This window comes from Littorina saxatilis, linkage group LG9 (assembly GCF_037325665.1).
Source record: "Littorina saxatilis isolate snail1 linkage group LG9, US_GU_Lsax_2.0, whole genome shotgun sequence".
NCBI classification, from domain to species: Eukaryota; Metazoa; Mollusca; class Gastropoda; order Littorinimorpha; family Littorinidae; genus Littorina; species Littorina saxatilis.
This window is the reverse complement of record NC_090253.1, coordinates 27,923,049-27,943,005: the sequence shown is the minus strand read 5'-3', so window position 1 is coordinate 27,943,005 and position 19,957 is coordinate 27,923,049. Positions and strand designations below refer to the sequence as shown.

The window sequence follows — 19,957 nt, the reverse complement described above, 5'->3', positions numbered from 1 at the left end:
GGCACACAATTACAGAATGTCGGATAAACAGAATACTACATAGCTTGCTGTTTCATAACGGGTTTACACTCATTGTTACAAAAAATACTGTATCGCAAAGCTAGCTTTCGCATTTCAATATTTTAAAAAGCAACTTGTGTAAACACAGAAAGCCATGTAGTATTTATTACCTATCTCAGCCACCACTTTTCAAAGAGAGAAAAAATAGTGTTCTCAACCTACATCCCATATTTTCAATTATTTACAACACAACATTGTGCAATAGTATTGTCTATGTGAGTAAAAACAACCATTTTGTCTAGCACAGATTTTTTTCTTTGGTTTGAACAAGCACACACCATTGTTACTGACAAGTATAATGAACAATTATGCTCAAAAGTAAATGTGTGTTCCTGTTGTTGTTGTGGAGAGTTTCCGTTGCTTTGCAGGCCAGTTTATAAACCAAGTATACACAAGACTAACACAAAAATCAGACGTGCTTCTTTTATTCTCTTAAAAAAACACTTCAGAATTTCTCTCCCCAACCTCCTACTTTCCCATACACACACATGACATTCATACTCTCTGCTCTCTCTTTCACCCACTCACACACACAAGCATGAGACAATAAACAATGATCAGGTGGATTCAATATGAATGAGGTATGAGGGTATGAAAGAACCATACAAGCCCCCAGCCTTCTGAGAAGTTTGGGTCAGAAGCTAACCAAACCTGAAACTATAGAAAAAAAACACGGAAGATTACACAGTTTAACTGGTGCTTTCATCAGCACTTCAAAACAAAGACAAAAGTCTGAATCTGCATGCCGTCATTGATGCGCTCATGTTTTGCTGTTTTATGTCATCTTCACTCAACCCATCTAAAAACTAAGATTCTTTCTGTGTTACAGCTTAAACTTTTTGCAGAAAAGACCGATCAAAGCATACCAAACATTTTTTGTTGGGATACTGATACAGTCTTTCCCTCTTAAAGTTAAACAGTTGTAACAAAAATGTCCACAGAAGTGAATCATCAACAGCACAACAGTAATCTTTCAGCTGTTCATCTGGTCCATTTTGGCGTTCCTCTCTTCCATTTCGGCGACTTCTTTTTCCAGTTCTACACAGGCACGCTCGATCTCGTAGTTTTTGCTGACCAGGCCGACCCATGACGTCTCCAGCTCCCTCAGCTTGGTGCCGGACTGGGTCTGTTCGTTCTTCCTCTGCCAGTTGATCTCTTGAATCTTCTTCCTCAGGTCCTGTTATAAACAACATTCACAAAATATACATGTTTAAAAAAAGAGATCTTGAGCAGGGTCAAATACTAGTCAACTTAAAAGTGTGAACGCACAGTAGTCTAAGGAGGTACATGTATAACATTATTGAGGTTATGATTTGAACTTTCAGAGAGAAAAAAACCAAGGTCTTAAAAAGGGGGAATCTTTGTTCTTCGGTGCTGGTCTCGAGAGACAGATTCCACTGTTAGTTTAAACAAGATTTTATTCCAAAAATATAGGGTGGTAAAACTGGCATGTATAATGCGATATAATGCGTTCCTAAAACTTAACAAGAAGGGCAAAGCCCATACGACTCACATGCTTGACCTTGACCTTTACAAGACCTTGACCTTCAGGGTCAAGGTCAAATAACTAAACCTGGCAATGACATCATACACTAAGAACTGCTTTACACATTTTTCCTACCAAAATACATGTGACCTTGACCCAAGGTCAAGGTCATCCAAGGTCATGCAACACAAAGCTGTTAATTCAAGACATAGGAAGTACAATGGTGCTTATTGGCTCTTTCTACCATGAGATATGGTCACTTTTAGTGGTTCACTACCTTATTTTGGTCACATTTCATAAGGGTCAAAGTGACCTTGACCTTGATCATATGTGACCAAATGTGTCTCATGATGAAAGCATAACATGTGCCCCACATAAATTTTAAGTTTGAAACAGTTATCTTCCATAGTTCAGGGTCAAGGTCACTTCAAAATATGTATACAATCCAACTTTGAAGAGCTCCTGTGACCTTGACCTTGAAGCAAGGTAAACCAAACTGGTATCAAAAGATGGGGCTTACTTTGCCCTATATATCATATATAGGTGAGGTATTGAATCTCAAAAACTTCAGAGAAAATGGGAAAAATGTGAAAAATAGCTGGTTTTTAGGCAACATTTATGGCCCCTGCGACCTTGACGCAAGGTCAAGATGCTATGTATGTTTTTTGGGGCCTTGTCATCATACACCATCTTGCCAAATTTGGTACTGATAGACTGAATAGTGTCCAAGAAATATCCAACATTAAAGTTTTCCGGACGGACGGACGGACGACTCGGGTGAGTACATAGACTCACTTTTGCTTCGCATGTGAGTCAAAAATGATGGAATCATCCCTCTAATCACTGACTTTGATCTTAAGCACAATAAGTATGTCATCAGGGGTCGACACTAACTTATTTGGCCTGGGGCCACAGTGGCCCCAGAGATGGAAATTGCTGGGGCGGAAAACAAAAATCTGGGGCCCACTCTCAGTATTCACGTGCGGCAATGCATTGTCTGTTTTTCTTCATCGTACTGAAGCCAGGGAAATTCTTTCAACCATTTGACATTGAAATTACGACAGCGCTTCGCGCTTTTGGCTGCATCGGTCTCTTTTTTTCGTTTCTCTCCACCCTGTTCTTCATCTTCATGTCTTTTTACACCAGGGATGTGTCGCCACATTTTGCGTTTGGCATTTGAAGGCGATACTTATCTCTCACGCTAAAGAGCGCAATCTGGGAGTTATTTCCCTTGCGGCATTGTCCTTCGACGATTTCAATGTTTTTTCTTTTCTTGACTGCGGCATTGATCATAACGCAAATTTCAGTGACGACTTTGACTGGCGATTTTTAGTGATTGGCTCTGGCATTAGAATTTTCGGTTTGTCATTGTTGGAATTTATCCTGGGGCGGAGTGGGCCCCAAGCTTCGGCAATGTTTGGGGCGGAACACAAAACTCTGGGGCGTTCCGCCCCCCGCCCCCGCTAGTGTCGAACTCTGGTCATTGTGAACACACCTGTTTACACATTATGCAGGCAACTTTTAATTCATCTTTGCTTTCAGACTTCGGTGCTGTTAAATTTCATTCAATCGTTGATTACCTGGTTTCAACTATCTGATTTGAAGAAGCAAAGTACATACATGTACATATATATACCTAAAACAGATTAATTTCCCCTATGCATTACTTCTGAAAGTTATTGTTCTTGTGAACTGTCTATGGCAAACTACAAACAACACAGAGTGACAGAGTCCCCACCTGTAGTTGTTTCTGGGCAGAGTCTATCATAGACACCAGAGTGTCGTTGTAGGTTTTCCAGGCAGGGATGCCAAAGTCCCCCATCATCTCCAAGTTGAGAATGCGTAGCGCTTGATGCTCCAGTTGAGCCTGCGAGTTGTCAACACACTCCTGCCACGCTGCGACGTCTGTCATCTTCCCTGCTGGCGGCTGGGGCAACTCATAGCGCTTCATACTCAGCATGTCCATTGGTAGGCGAGCCTGAAAAACAATATCAGCAATATGTATGTCTTCCTTGTCTTCATACTGAGTAAATCCCTATACAAAGCAATTGTCCTCACTGGTTGGTGCGCCTAAGGTTCCTAGAGGGAAAGATAAAGTGGATTGAGTACCTATGAAAATATAAAACAGGGGTGGGTTTGTAGACAAGCTACTGCTTTTTCGCGATTCACCCTGGCGCCAAATTTCAGGCCATTGGCTGTGGGGCTAGTCTGTACCATCAGTCTGCATTACTTTTGTCATTGTTTCCCCAGTCCCTGTCTGCTCTGTGTGTGAATGTTCATAATTTCAACTATCACGCATCTGAATTTTCAATTCAATCTGCTTTGTATTTCAATCGATTGATCTTTAATTAACTTTGATTTAAATCTAATTTTAAATCTATAATATCTTTTGTTTTTCATGATTACTTTTGAGTGCCGTGTCTCTGTTTCTATTGTTGCCTTGTCATGTTCATGTAATTTATGCGTAAGTGTAATTTACACTGTAATTTGTAAATGAATGTGCATTAGTTGTTAATGCAAAATAATGTGTATGAGTGCCCCTTGAGGCGCCTTGTGATGAAATATGTGCGCGTTATAAATTCTCGTATGATTCATTGATTATCATTAATTATCATTGTTCAATGAAAATGTAATTGAGTAGATATAATATATCCTTCTCAGGGTTTAACCTGGGAGAAAAAGGCGATGGGACATTTGTCCCCCTCAACCAAATTCCGATGGGACATAGTCGAAGGCAAGAAACGCCAAAGAGGCCTGTACGCGTTTTTCACCAATGATGCAATATATATTGTGCCAAATTAGCCCCTGTATCGTATTATCCATGTATGTGTATGTGTGTGTGTGTAATCCATGTAAAGTGTACATTTTGTGGCGTAGTGGTACGTAATCTCAATGCGCCCTTTGACGCACTGAAGGGAATTGTGATGGGACATTTTCAGATTTAATGCGCCAATGGCGGAGGGCGCACTAGTAAATGAAACCCTGCTTCCTCTTCTTCAAAATCATAAGGAAATCCTGTTACAGGGCAACTATCCTCAATTTTGGTTGGTGCGCCTAATTTCCCTAGAGTGAAAGATAAAGTGGATAGTGTAAAAACAGGGGTGGGTTGGTAGGCAAGCTATTGCTTTTCGCGATTTTTCCGTGGCGCCCGAATTCAGGCCCTGGGCATTGAGTAGATGTATATTTATATGAACTAATAAAGTCACGTTTTAGTGTCATAATTGTTGGCACTACACACCTTTAAAATAATACATACCACGAGTGCAGTATGTATGTGATTGTCATATATATATATATATGACAAAAACGTTGTCAGTTTAACACCGGACAGAGAGAGACTCGGTGAGACAAAACTAACTTACCTGAACACGCTCCATTTCGTTCTTCAATATTTCGGTCTCAAACGTGTGGTAGTTCGGGTTAGCCAGGAAATCTAGATAATTCTTCGTCGGCCGGTATCTTCTAGTTTCTTCTTCAACAAGTGCAATGGCGGCATCACGCACTCCAGGCTCGTCATAACCCTGATCGTAGTAAGGCAAAGCATCAACCACCACCTCGCCGGCCATTTTGAACAAGTATAGACCTAATGTTGCTTCACCCACAAAAGAGCAGGAGAAGGGCGATAAATCGCGCTGCTTCAGCGTGCGACGGGACAAGATGTACTTGACAAACAAGAGTTCGCTGATAAACAAACACAGCGTCACGAGCGGAACTGGTCTCACTTTTTTGAGAGTTCAAATACACACTACATAGGTTTGGTTTGTGAGCAGGCAGCTGCTAGTGCAAGGGGGTGCACAATCAAAATGGCAAGGCGACTGATCGTCACAGCAGACGACATGGGTTACAACGTAGAGAGGAACCAAGCTATTGTTGACTGCTACGAGAACAAGGCCGTTACGAACTCTTCTCTGATGGTTAATGGTGTGGCCACCGAGGATGCTGCACAACTGGCCTCAAAACATGGCCTGCCAACAGGTAAATGTGTATAACCAATCCGGCTCAGAAAAAACACATGACCTGATAGACACATGAATCTTGATAAAAGATGACTCAACTATAGCCTTAATTTGTCCAGTTTGCCTTTTTTGTGCAGGTCAATTGCATGATAACGTCCACTTAAGTACACTCAAGTAACACACACACTGATGAAGAACTAATATAGCCATCTACATGTTATAATGTTTTTTATTTCAGGACTGCATTTTAACATCAGTGAAGGAGTGCCTGTCAGATCTGACTCGAGCTATAAAACATTGACTAACAATGAAGGACATTTTCTCAGTATACATAACCTTGGAGAAGCTGTTGCACAGGGGAAAATTGATATGAAAGAAGTGAGTCTAACTTCATACTGCATTTACTCTGTAAACAGCACAATTAACATATGAACATGTTCCTCTTTTTTTCAAAGGGGTTTGAAGTTTTGTCAACTTTGGGGCCTATGTATAACCGAGAGTGCATATGTGTGTGTCAGTGTGTGTGACTGTGTGTGTGTGTGTGTGTGTGTGTGTGTGTGTGTGTGTGAAGAGCATGTTATGCACACCAAAAAGAATAAATATGTAAATACATGTACGTAAGTACATTAAAAGCAGAAGAAGGAGATAACAAATTTATTAAACAGATTTATTGCAATGAGGTAAGCCAACCAAGACTTGTACTTTGGTACAATTGTTAATTGTCTTCGAGACACTAGCTGCAGTTTCTCCACACACATGTAAGCTGTTTTCGTGTTACTTACAGATCTATAGATCAACAGTGTAGGCAGTACGAAACAAATTCTGTAGGCTCTTGTTATGAAACAAAACAACAGAAAGTGCAGCGTCCTCTGATAATGGTCACTAATGATGAACAATGAGGCTTTACTTCTATTTATTTTAAGATATTATTTTAAAAAAACAAGCAGAAAAAATCACTGATTTGTTTTTATTAAGTTGTGACTGTTTGTAGGTGAAAGAGGAACTAACAGCTCAGATTGCTCGCTACGTTGAACTGATTGGCAGCACACCAGTCTATGTTGACGGACATCAACACGCTCATATGCTGCCAGGTTGGTTTACTTGTGGCTTCCTAGCACTTTGTTTGATGTTGGTGGGGTTTACGAGTATTGCATGATGAGCAAGTTTGTTTGAGGTGGTTTCTTCTTCTCTTTTTTTTTCACACATGAATTTTTTTATTTTTTTTTTACACGAGCAGGCTTTTACATCTGTTGCCATTTTTTCACCCACCATTTAGACTCTTAGATCTAAGACGACCTCCCTCTTTTAAACCTGATTATATCAGATTGTAGGCGGTCTTAACAGGACGGGGGGGGGGGGGGGTATAGTATTTATATCTGTGTGCTTGTCATACATCAGCTTGGCCAGGTTAGACTACATTATGTTCAAATAAGTTTGCTCCTTTTTTCCTTCACACACCCACATATACCTGTTTAGAAAAAGACAATTGGTCACTTTAACAGAACACTTTTATTCCAGTAACAATATTTGTTGAAAGGTGTTGAATTGATTTTTGCAAGTGACACCTACCGTATTTGACAGACTACAAGCCGCGACTTGTTTTTTTTAAATCGCATTGCGGCTTATAAAAAGATGCGGCTAAAACGTTACCTAAACTTGAATAGCATTCACCAAATGGAAGTCGCCGAGGATTTTCATTTCGCTCGATTAGTGATTACCGGTACTTTATTAGCTCTCTACTCAAGACTCGGCGCTTTTCTCTTTCAAAAGTCGTAAATCATCCCAAAAAAGCTTATTCCGGGCGGGACTACATGTGTGTGTTGGTTACAAATTGTGTGTGTGATATTTTTCTTCAAACTTTTTCACTTTTCTTCTTTGCTTCACTTGTTTATTCTCGGAGCCGATTTCGCCAAATACCGTACTTTCGTTTGCCTGGTTGTTTTGATTAATTGACACGATCTGATTATATTTTTTTCGACGGCGGCTAATATAGTGACGCGGCCTATATGTGGCTCGTCCCAATTTTTTTTTTTAAAGTCGGGGGTGCAGCTTATAAAACGGTGCGTCTTGTAAAATGTCAAAATCAAGTCTGCAACGATATCCTACTCTGCGCAGGAAGCAGCTTGACGTTTGATTTGTTTGTATGTGTCTGAGTGGATGGATGCTTCAGTGGAACTTTTTTTAAGACATCCACAAATCTGAAAAATTCAGGTCTTGAAAGGGAGGGGGTCTTAATAAGGGTGGTAGGGCGGGAATGTAGCTCAGTCGGTAGCGCGCTGGATTTGTATCCAGTTGGCCACTGTCAGCGTGAGTTCGTCCCCACGTTCGGCGAGAGATTTATTTCTCAGAGTCAACTTTGTGTGCAGACTCTCCTCGGTGTCGGAACACCCCCGTGTGTACACGCAAGCACAAGACCAAGTGCGCACGAAAAAGATCCTGTAATCCATGTCAGAGTTCGGTGGGTTATAGAAACACGAATATACCCAGCATGCTTCCTCCGAAAGCGGCGTATGGCTGCCTAAATGGCGGAGTAAAAACGGTCATACACGTAAAAGCCGTGGGAGTTTCAGCCCATGAACGAACAAACAAATTAATTAATTTTTAAGCCTCCAAGCTGAAGTGCAATACCAAAGTCCGGGCTTCGTCGAAGATTACTTGACCAAAATTTCAACCAATTTGGTTGAAAAATGAGAGCGTGACAGTGCCACCTCAACTTTCACGAAAAGCCGGATATGACATCATCAAAGACATTAATCAAAAAATTGAAAAAACGTCTGGAGATACAATACTCAGGATCTCTCATGTCAAGTTTCATGAAGATCGGTCCAGTAGTTTTCTCTGAATCGCTCTACACACACACACACACACACACACACACACACGCACACACACAGACAGACACACATACACCACGACCCTCGTTTCGATTTTAAAACATTTAGTCAAAACTTGACTAAATGTAAAACAAGTCGCGTAAGGCGAAAATACAATATTTAGTCAAGTAACTGTCGAACTCACAGAATGAAACTGAACGCAACGCAACGCAGCAAGACCGTATACTCGTAGCATCGTCACTCCACCGCCCGTGGCAAAGGCAGTGCCCGTGGAATTGACAAGAAGAGCGGGGTATTCGTTGCGCTAAGAAGGATAGCACGCTTTTCTGTACCTCTCTTCGCTTTAACTTTCTGAGCGTGTTTTTAATCCAAACATATCATATCTATATATTTTTGGAATCAGGAACCGACAAGGAATAAGATGAAAGTGTTTTTAAATTGATTTCGACAAATTAATTTTGATAATAATTTTTATATATTTAATTTTCAGAGCTTGTTTTTAATCCGAATATAACATATTGATATGTTTTTGGAATCAGCAAATGATGGAGAATAAGATAAACGTAAATTGGGATCGTTTTATAAATTTTTATTTTTTTTTACAATTTTCAGATTTTTAATGACCAAAGTCATTAATTAATTTTTAAGCCACCAAGCTGAAATGCAATACCGAAGTCCGGGCTTCGTCGAAGATTACTTGACCAAAATTTCAACCAATTTGGTTGAAAAATGAGGGCGTGACAGTGCCGCCTCAACTTTCACGAAAAGCCGGATATGACGTCATCAAAGACATTTTAAAAAAAAATGAAAAAAACGTTCGGGGATATCAATCCCAGGAACTCTCATGTAAAATTTCATAAAGATCGGTCCAGTAGTTTGGTCTGAATCGCTCTACACACACACACAGACAGACAGACAGACAGACAGACAGACACACACACACACACACACACACCACGACCCTCGTCTCGATTCCCCCCTCTACGTTAAAATATTTAGTCAAAACTTGACTAAATATAAAAAGGGGGGGGGGGGACCCTTGTATTATGGCTTGTAAACACCTGGGCAGATATGGAGTGGTGGACATAATTGATTACACCAGAAGGGATGTATCTTAACCCTGCTGTTCCAGGACTGGTGGAGACCTTTGCCCAGACACTGTCAGAACATGGAGTTCGTGCTACTCGCCTTCCATATGAACTGGACCTGAAGTCGGCCACTTGGGTTGGGGAGCCATGGAACAAGTTCTTCTACATAGTCAGCGACAATGCAGAGAAGGCCAAACCTGTGCTGAAGGCACACAACATCTGGTATGTCTGAGGGGAGAAAAACAACATTGGAGATAGAATTAACGAAGTGATAAATGGCTTTTGTGTGTATGCCCTTCTGTGTGTGTGTGTGTGTGTGGGGGGGGGTGGTGCTCAGACAAAGATAAGATCACCTTGTGGTACATTAATTGTACATTGTATTCCTTTAGCTTAGGTCACTGCTTTCTCATGTTCCTTTTTCATACTAAGCTTGGCAAACTATTATTGTGACAAATTTCGCACCCAAATTAAAGCAATAATTCCCGTATCATTTCATTCAAACTTTATGTGCCAGATAAGGCCGTTCACTTGAATTTCTGGATCACCTTTCGGATTAAAGATTTCTTGTACAGGGATCAATGGTGACCAACTGTCTATAATGACCACTTTTGGTCGGTCCTTTGGGTGGTTGTAATGGACAGGTTTGACTGTAATAACAAAATTAATTCAGCAGAAAACTTCTCTCCACAAAATGCAGCCATGCTGTAGGTATGTGTACAAGTGGAATTATGTTTTCATCCCAAGCCTGGGCGGTTCTACAGTGATCTTTTTCTTCTTCTTCGTTCCTGGGCTTAGACGTTCACTCATGTTTTTAGCACGAGTGGATTTTTACGTGTATGACCGTTTTTACCCTGCCATTCAGGCAGCATACGCCGATTTCAGGGGAGGCATGCTGGGTATTTTCGTGTTTCTGTAACCCACCGGACTCTGACATGGATTACAGGATCTTTCCCGTGCGCACTTGGTCTTGTACTTGCGTGTACACACGAAGGGGGTTAAGTCACTAGCAGGTCTGCACATAAGTTGACTTGGGAGTTCGGAAAAATCTCCACTCTTAACCCACCAGGCGGCAGCGACCGGGATTCGAACTCACGACCTCCCGATTGGGAGGCCGACGTCTTACCACCACGCCCGTCGTTCTACAGTGATGTAAAAGATGATTTACTCTATACAGAAAGCACCTTTAACCTGAGCAACTTGGGGGGGGGGGGGGGGGGAGGGGGGGGGAATAAATGAGAGATGTATTTATTGTCATACTGTACCGTTCAACAGGGCATCTGATGCATACTATGGCTTGATGACCATGGGCACAAACATGACGGCAGAGCGACTGCAGACAGGGATAAAGCGGCCCTTCGACTCGCTGGCAAAATCTGCGGAAAGCGGTCAGCCGATCACGTGCGAACTCATGACACACCCTGGCTACGCCTGTAAAGGTCCCGGTGGTTGTGGCGATGGCCCCGATGATTTTTCCCAATCCACTGACAGAGAGTATGAAAAGTCTATACTGGAGAGTAAGGAGATGATGAATTTTTACAAAACGCACGGAATCACGCTCATGTCTTACCATGACTGTCTGAAGGCGTGATTAGAGAAACAGGTTTCCAATGGCTTATATACAGAGAATGAACCCAGAGCTGCCAACCCCTAGGTCTGGGAAGCTTCAAGTGTAGCAATTTTTGATTTTTTTTCAAGTGTGGCAAATGGTGTTTAAGTGTAGCATTGTCTTAAATTCAACTGCAAATCTGTGTTTATGATATCCCAAACAAGAATATACATTTTGATAATTGTATGTTGACCAGAAGACAACAGCAGGGACACATGTTCATTGGAAAGTGTCTGCACTTGCACTTTTCTGACTGCTGACACAGAATGCGAAGCAGAAATGAGTACCAGGACTCGCAACAAAGAGGGACACTGTAGCATGCTTGTTATTGTTTCTTTGAGGGTAGCAATGTTTTGCTTTGCGTAACAGTGTTGCTATACCTGCTACAACGTAGCATGCTATTCTGAAAGCGTAACAGTTGGCAGCTCTGTGCACACCTTCCTTTTGATTTTGCTGTTGGTTTTCCATGCTCCTTTTGCCACGATGTTGGAGTGTCACTTGAAATGCAAGTTGCGCTGTTTTTTCACAAAATAGTCCTATGCTACAAACTTTCAGAGGAGATATATATATATGCGATTCTCTCGTGGTGTTAGTGTAATCAGTGTATTGCCTTGCCAAATCTTTTGCCGTTGAATTAAAGTAACTTGGTTTCTTTGTATGATGAGATGTTTTTGAGGCACGCAATTTGCGTTGCAATGTCACTCTGTATTTCCTTCTAATTTAGGAATTTGTGTGGATGAAGAGTGAAAGATATTTACATTGGCTTGCCAAAACCAGTTTAAATCATGTTTAGTGCAATCGTTTCAATCATGAATTTGATACATGTAGTACGTATCAACATTAGATTTGAGACTTTAAATTTAAGTCCTTGGTTTTAATATTTAATCTACGCATCTTCTTTTTGTTTGTTTTGTTTTGTGAATTTTTACAAGCATTGTATTTCTTACTTTTATGATAGTTTTACACATCTGCAGTGCTGGTCTTTGTGAGCAATATCATTTCCTGACATGAGATTGTATGGTTCAAAATAAGCAGGGATGCGAAGTTCCACTCACACACTCACCCCTGGCGATTATAAATTATGCTGGGCAATTAAGAAATCATGCATCATTCGCCCATTGGGCAAGCACCAAATTTGTCAACTTCTGAAGTAGCTGTTTCAATTTGTCTACTGAACAATTGTTCACTTCAATATTACAGTTGGGGTCGCCTTCACGCGGCGGGAGTGTTTCCACAGAGCTACCCCACCCCTTTACTTCTCTTCTTTTGTCTTATTTCTGCCTTACCAGTCCTTTCACCTATATTTCCTTCCAAGAAAACTCTCCCTACTATTCCCTGCAGTTTTCCAATTCTTTTCTTGTTGTCTTATTTCTACCTGACTGGATCCATCACCTTTATTTCACTTACCAAAAGTCTTCTTTTCCACATCCTTATTTCTCTGCCCCCCGCATGTCGTAAGAGGCGACTAACGGATTCTGTTTCTCCTTTTACCCTTGTTGAGTGGTTCTTGTATAGAATATAGTCAATGTTTGTAAAGATTTTAGTCAAGCAGTATGTAAGAAATGTTTAGTCCTTTGTACTGGAAACTTGCATTCTCCCAGTAAGGTCATATATTGTACTACGTTGCAAGCCCCTGGAGCAATTTTTTGATTAGTGCTTTTGTGAACAAGAAACACTTAACAAGTGGCTCTATCCCATCTCCCCCCTTTCCCCTATCCCATCTCCCCCCTTTCCCCTATCCCATCTCCCCCCTTTCCCTCGTCGCGATATAACCTTCGTGGTTGAAAACGACGTTAAACACCAAATAAAGAAAGAAAGAATATTACAGTGGTACCTTCAATGAAAGGATACCCTTAGGACCATTTGAAGTGTCTCTACATTGCAGATGACCTGTCCTGACAGGTTTGACAGGTATATTTTGGTCAATATAATAGTCAAAGGGACTCCAGGCGGTGTCCTTTCATGGGAGGTGTCCATCATAAGACTGGGGCTTCACATCGTAGGTACCACTGTGTTTGAAAATAAGTCTTCGTTGGTAATTTCTCTCATTTGCCCACTCATCAAATTGGCTTGACCAATAAATAGTTTGTCTTTAAGCCTTGAAAGTGTTTTAAGGACTCTTTTTCTCAGGGGAAAACACCCAGTTTTGGGCTGGTGGACATTTCTGTAGAGTAGCAAATGTGTGAAGACACAAGCCCGCCAGGCTAGTGCAAATTTGTGAACTTCTACCTACTTAATAATCGTGCAATACATTATTTGTGAATGCAGGTGAAGCCTTTTTTTTCCATGCACAGGACATTAATCAGTGGCAACTTGAATATTTTAATTTCATGTATAAACATATTGTCAGTGACTAGACTAGTGCAATATGAGTTTGCTATTTTTCTTCAGTCTTTATTTTATATTCTTAGTAAATAGACTAGTGCAATATGAAGTGTTTGCCATTTGATTTTCCTTTCTGTCTTTGTGAAAGTTTTATTTAATGTGTAATCTGTTTGTGATCTTTTTTTTCTGGCATTTTCCTGTTTGTACAAAACTACCCAGTTGAACACATTTTTTTTCCGGTATATTTAGTTTTCAAGCATAACAACAAACTACCACAAATAAGACTTACTAAATTGTTTGATTTTTTATTGATGCAATGACTTTGCCAGCATTAAGTTAGTTTATTTTGTGTTTATGCAAGGCAAACTACTACGAATAAAACTTGCAAAATTACTGTGTTTTATTGGGTTTATCTTGTCACTGCCATTTTTCACACGGCTTTCTTCAATTAACCAATGTAAACATAATATAATAATGGACTGATTCTTTCTCTCTGTCTCTCTCTCCTCTTTCTCTCCCAGCCACACACATAAACAAAGGCTCAAGCTTTGCGTTTCATTTTTACAATTGTTTATCTCAAAACCAAGATTTCATACAAATCACTTGCATAAAAAGTCTGTATCAACACTGGAAGGATTTCCAATTCTGAAAAGAAAATGGAGGGATTTCTAATTCTGAAATTTTTTTTGCCAAAGGTTGGAGAGGGTAGGGTGAAAAAAATTAAGTTTGGAATACGGTCTCCAGGCTGTTGCTCTTGAAAAATAGTTATTTCCTGCCACATAGACATGACAAATGTCCACCAAAGTTTTAAAAGTTCCGGACTCAAGGCTTAATGTATCCTTCATGCTCAAGGATGAAGCACTGGTTTTCATGATAGTTTCCAAGGTCTTGAGACTGTGATCATCCATCCACATAGGTATGACAAAACTCCGTCAAAGCGCTAAAAGTTCTAGGCTCAAAGCATAATGTAAACTTCATGCACATGGATGAAGCACTGGTTTCCATGATAGTTTCAAAGATCTTCAGACTTTATGACAAATTCCATCAAAGCGCTAAAACGTTCTAGACTCCAAGCATAATGTAAACTTCATGCACATGGATGAAGCACTGGTTTTCATGATAGTTTCCAAGATCTTCAGACTTTATAACAAATTCCACCAAAGCCCTAAAAGTTCCAGAAGCGAGGGTTGATGTATCCTTCAGGTTCAGGGATAAAAGCACTGTTTTTCATGGTGGTTTCCAGGAAGGTCTCGAGGCGACTGACAGGGCCGGTGCCGGCAGCGACAGCCTTCAGCTTAGGGAGAAAGACTTTGTAGAGACAGTAGATCAGCTTGACGAACTGTACCCTGTATGCCTTCAGCAGAAAGTTACCCGTCACCTGAAACAACAGAATAGTCATCTCACTGTTTACATCTGAAGATAGAAAAAAAATGTGAGAAAAAAATTAAAATGACAAAGAATAACCTTGTAAGTAGTCTGCGTTCCTCTTCAAACCAAACTTGAGTCACAAAAATGTCTTTTATCGAACTTTTCTTGTTGAAAACAGCAACTTTACCGCTTTCAACTGTCAATCCCATTAGCAAGTCAACAACTTAGATCTAGAAATTTTCCTTTCCTGTCTGAAGAACTACAAGTACAAGACAACACAAAAGACTTCTTGCTGCATCGAGTTTTACACGAAAGAGGCAAATGAACTTGAAGACTAAATAAAAATCACACATGCTTAGTAACCCCAAATAGTTCAATTTGATATCCTTAAAGTGGCAGAGACATACAACAATAAGGGAATCCCAAATACTGAAAATAATACTCAGTAGGCGAATTCTGAAAATAACTCAGTCGTGTCTGTATGTGTTGTGGGAGAGTGACTTTTACTTGCAAAACATTGGAAGGGCCAATCACTAGCGACGGGAGTGTTTGAAAATTGTCTATTCTAACTTATCAGCATTACCGTACTTTCCGGGTCATAAGGCGCGACTTTTTTCCTCGAGTTCGACCCCTGCGTCTTGTATAACAAAGCGCCTAATCCGTGTATGAAATACGAAAAAAATCAAAGAGACCGCTTGAGTACCAGTCAAACAATTTGTGATAATGCATGTTTCAGCTACTAGGTACTGCCCTGCCTTTGATCTGGCCGCACACACAGATTTCCACTCTGTTAAACTTGGTCACTGACCGGTCACTGACCCCGGTGCAGGAAGTGTTTCCTCTCTCAGATATGACAGGGGAACCACCTCTCATGGCAAAAACTGGGTCATTGACCCCTGGGAAGAAGGTCGTGTCTATAAACAAGGCCACCCAGCTATCACAATGCCTTTGATCTGGCCGCACACACAGAGCACACATATTTTCACTCAGTTAAAGTCGGTCACTGACCGGTCACTGACCCCGGTGCAGGAAGTGTTTCCTCTCTCAGATATGACAGGGGAACCACCTCTCATGGCAAAAACTGGGTCATTTTGGTGCGCCCTATCGGCCCCCTGCGTCCAATGGGTGACTGGATTACAATTTTTTTTAAAAAGAAGGGGGTGCGTCTTGTATAACGAAGCGCCTTGTCACCCGGAAAGTACGGTAACTCTTTTAGCAGAAAAACGCCAAGGCTGTAAAGCACCCCTCCCTACCTGCAGCATGTCATAAACAGCAGCAGCAGTGATGTCAGGGTTGGGTTGAAGGTTGAGCATGCGCGTCAACCAGATCCAGGCGTGCTCCAGCCCGTGGGGGTGGGCGAGTTGGGCCCCCTGGGGAGGGGAGGTCACCATGATGGCTGCGTAGAGTCGCATCAGGCCCGACATGCGCCGCAAGAACTTGTCCTGCTGTTCTATGGTTCCGTCTTCATCTACTCTGTAGCCTAATGTTCTGCAAACGTATAATAATGTACGATGAACATTAACGGTTCAGAAACTTAGGTTAAGCATACCACAGCAACAGACAAGCAAACAGACAAAGCAATACAAAAACAAAAACATCAGGCACTTACATTGAAATCTCTTCCCTGACAATATCCAAAACTAAAGAAAGCAAAATTTATACTGTAACCCTAAAAATAACATTTGAAAGTAACTAAAATCAACAAAACACTAACACAGATCCCTTTCCTCATGAATATAAGGAAGGTGGGAAGGGAGCAGTTACATCCACGTTCTAGAAAAGCAGCACGTGGTGCATTTCTACAATCCAACTGTCCGACGCAGACTAAGAACACAGAATAAAGGAAACTGGAACCAACATCCCTCTTTCAACTACAGTGGAACACCCCTTTTAAGACCTCCAAATCAGGTCTTAAAAGGGAGGAAGTCTCGAAATTGGCGAACTGGCGAACCACAAAACATGACCGACATCAACTCACTTGTGGTAGTCTACAGTGGACTGGTTGGGGAGACGGGGAGGGTAGAAGGGCACCACGTAGGGACACAAGGCCTGCAGGTGTGCCATCAGCAGTTCCCCCACATCAGGAAACTCACACCACAAGCCCACCGCCACCGCTGCCACGCCATACGCTGACTCATGGCTGGACGATACTTGTTCGTCCGCTTTACGCTGCAACCAATGATGGGCGTTTATTATTAATAAAGTTTGATGGAAGCAGATTCATTTTATAAACTGCATTGCATAGACAGTTCTTTTGTTAAAATCCAAAATTTTAATAATAAATTTTCATTTAATTAATATACTTACCCAACTCACATATAGCAATTAACTCTAGTTCAGTGCTGGTAACGCTGTACGCGCTCCCCTTGGTAACAAGGGAGACCACCCTAAAAAAGAGTGATCCATCCCATAATATCAGACCGATGTCCGGTCCAACATCCGTATGCGTGCGCATACGCCGCCATTTGTATCATTCGAACGAAGCCCAACTCACTACTTTTTTAGAACCCAATACCACCACAGCGGGGAGGCGGGAGGGTTTAAACGATGTGAGTTGGGTAAGTATATTAATTAAATGAAAATTTATTATTAAAATTTTGGATTAAATTACATATTATTACCCAACTCACATATAGCAGATTGCTACTATAGGTGGTGGGTACTTACCAAAAACTAGGCATGCAGGACTTGTCCCGCCGCTACCATGGCAGGCAGCGCGGAGCTTCCATCCTGTCTTACAGAAGCGACGTCTCTGAGGTAAAAATTGACGAAGATGTCCTCAGAGCGCCAGTACGCAGCTTCCAGTACCTCGGCTAGCTTGCCGGACCGAAGAACTGCCACTGAGGATGCCCAGGCTCTCGCCTCATGGGTTCTAGCCGCGGTGAGAGGCAACACTGCCCTAATATCACCCGACTGCACTTGCCACCAGGCATATGCTCGTTTGATCAGAGTGGAGATCCATTTGGCCAGAGTCACCTTCGCTATATCCTTACACCTAGCCGTGTTTAAAGATATGAAAAGAAGCTTTTGACTTTCTGACCTAACAGGCCGAGTTCGAGACAGGTAACATCGGAGAGCTCTCACAGGACAATTTGCAATATCGGGATCTCCAGGAGCCAAAATCTTGCTCAAGGGTGGAATGCGCAAGATTGGAGAAAGCTGGCCAGGTTTCTGGTTTTTCGCGAGAAAGCCGGGAACAAATTTGAGAGAAACGGAACCATCCTTCTCGAACGCAATATCCTTGTCTAAACCCGACAAAGAGTGCACCTCACTACCTCTCCTCGAAGTAGAGAGAAGCGTTAAAAACACAGTCTTACGCGTCAAATCGGCCAAACTGGCTGACAAAAGAGGCTCGAACTCATCCGAGGCTAAGAAACGTAAGACCAGGAACAAATCCCATGCAGGGAGAAGCGATTTTGAACGAGCTGCTAAAAGGGCAGCCCCCTTAACAACACTAGCGATAACCCCTCCGAGCGAAATTTTGTGGCCAAATTGCGCGAGGGTCGAAGAGATCGCCGACCTCCGGACCCTAATAGAAGAGGGAGAAGCCCCCTGATCAGCCAACCAAGACAGATGGTTGGCTACATGAATAGACCTAGGTGAAAGAGGTTTAACCCCGTTAAGCGCGCACCACCTAGACCAAGAGGCCCAGTGCGATGAGTAAACCGAAGAAGTCGATTTTCTATGTGCATGTCCAACGAATCTCAGAGTAGGGGAAGAGGCCCCTGCCCTACGCAAAGCGCTTCGGACAGAATCCACGCGTGAAGGGCCAGGATCTGTGGGTTCTCGTGCTGGACGCCTGACCGAGGCTGCATGAGATCTCCTCTTTTCAGGGCGAGAGGGATCGGGGGCCGAACTGCTAGACGCAGTAGGTCGGGAAACCAGTGCTGGCTTGGCCACAGAGGAGCGACCAGAACCAGCGCTGGTTTCTCTAAGTCCACTTTCCTGAGGACTTTGCCTAAGAGGCAGAACGGAGGGAAAGCATACGCCGGAAGATCTGACCAATCCACTTCCAGAGCATTCACCTTCCAGGCCAGAGGATCCGGGAAGGGGGACACAAAGAGAGGAAGTCTCGCCGAAAACCTCGTCGCAAAGAGATCTATCTTGGGCTTGTCGATCTGCGACCAAAGCCGCTGCAAAGACTGGTGTGTGAGAGTCCACTCTGAATGAACAATCCTGTCCCCTCTGCTCAAAGTGTCTGCAAGGACGTTCAGACTGCCCTTCAAGTACACTGCTGACAACAGAATGTGCTGGGCGTGACACCACTTGAGAATGCGACATGCAATGTCGGAAAGACTGTGAGACCGAGTCCCCCCCTGCTTGTTCACATACGACGCCACAGACATGTTGTCGGTGTGAAGACGTACATGACTGCCCTCCAGGAAAGGCTTGAATGCTAGAAGCGCCAGGGAAACGGCCTCCAACTCCAGTACATTGATATGTAGGGAGGCCTGAGAGCAATCCCAAACTCCCGAAACCATGTGCTCGTCCAGATGAGCACCCCACCCCGTCAGAGATGCGTCCGTAAACAACTCTCTCTCCGGCGGTGGACGAACAATGGGAACACCCCGGAACAAATCCGGAAGAAGCCAAACACCTGTGGTCTGCTGAAACCAAGTTCCCAGTGCGATCGGAACACTCCAGTCCTGGGATGTCTGATCCCACCTTGACTGCAGGGAGGCCTGAAAAGGCCTCTTGTGAACCCTGCCCAACGGAATGAGGGAAGCCATGGATTCCATCTGGCCCAGAACCGAAGTCAGAACCCTTGCACTGGCGTGATTCTCTCCGTAGAGAGACCGAATCAGACCCTGAAGCTTGTCGATCCGCCTTTGAGACGGACGGACAGACCACCGAAGTGTGTCGAATTCCATGCCCAGGTAAGTAAACGTCTGGGATGGTTCCAACTCGGATTTTGTCAGGTTGACAGAGAAACCCAGCTGTGCCGCCCGGCTCAGCACCCTGTGCGTATGAGCCTCGCAAAGCCCCCTGTTCTGGTGAAGGATTAACCAATCGTCCAGGTATGCTCTGAGACGGATGCCTTCCTGTCTCACAAGAGCGCAAAGCTGCCTGACCACAATCGTGAAAATCCACGGGGCTAAAGACAGGCCGAACGGCAGAGCCCTGAACTGGTAAGCTTTGCCGCCCCAAGGGAAGCGAAGCCACTTCCTGTCCGAGACATGTATGAGGACGTGAAAGTAAGCGTCTGTAAGATCGATCGACGTTGCCCAATCTCC

At 42.8% G+C, this 19,957-nt stretch overlaps 3 protein-coding genes across 3 annotated transcripts in view; 1 reads left to right on the top strand and 2 right to left on the bottom strand.

The window, feature by feature from the left end:
* Window positions 1-469: 469 nt before the first annotated feature.
* Window positions 470-5,136, bottom strand: LOC138975768 (pre-mRNA-splicing factor SPF27-like). Its single transcript, XM_070348520.1, has 3 exons — window positions 4,909-5,136; window positions 3,285-3,524; window positions 470-1,237 (listed from the first exon to the last, which is right to left on the bottom strand). Exons 1-3 carry the CDS (start codon window positions 5,110-5,112, stop codon window positions 1,034-1,036), a joined length of 648 nt encoding a protein of 215 aa, XP_070204621.1. The 5' UTR covers window positions 5,113-5,136; the 3' UTR covers window positions 470-1,033.
* A 50-nt stretch (window positions 5,137-5,186) lies between these two features.
* On the top strand, window positions 5,187-13,748 carry LOC138975766 (carbohydrate deacetylase-like). The gene is made up of 5 exons (XM_070348517.1): window positions 5,187-5,521; window positions 5,741-5,880; window positions 6,494-6,593; window positions 9,469-9,646; window positions 10,697-13,748. Exons 1-5 carry the CDS (start codon window positions 5,350-5,352, stop codon window positions 11,010-11,012), a joined length of 906 nt encoding a protein of 301 aa, XP_070204618.1. The 5' UTR covers window positions 5,187-5,349; the 3' UTR covers window positions 11,013-13,748.
* A 160-nt stretch (window positions 13,749-13,908) lies between these two features.
* Window positions 13,909-19,957, bottom strand: part of LOC138975765 (mRNA export factor GLE1-like) — a 28,448-nt gene continuing 22,399 nt past the window's right edge. The window contains exons 7-9 of the mRNA XM_070348516.1: window positions 16,702-16,892; window positions 15,977-16,211; window positions 13,909-14,733 (exon numbers count right to left, since the gene is read on the bottom strand). Coding sequence (XP_070204617.1) covers window positions 14,521-14,733; window positions 15,977-16,211; window positions 16,702-16,892 — 639 coding nt within the window. The 3' untranslated portion in view covers window positions 13,909-14,520. The remainder of the gene's footprint in view (window positions 14,734-15,976; window positions 16,212-16,701; window positions 16,893-19,957) is intronic.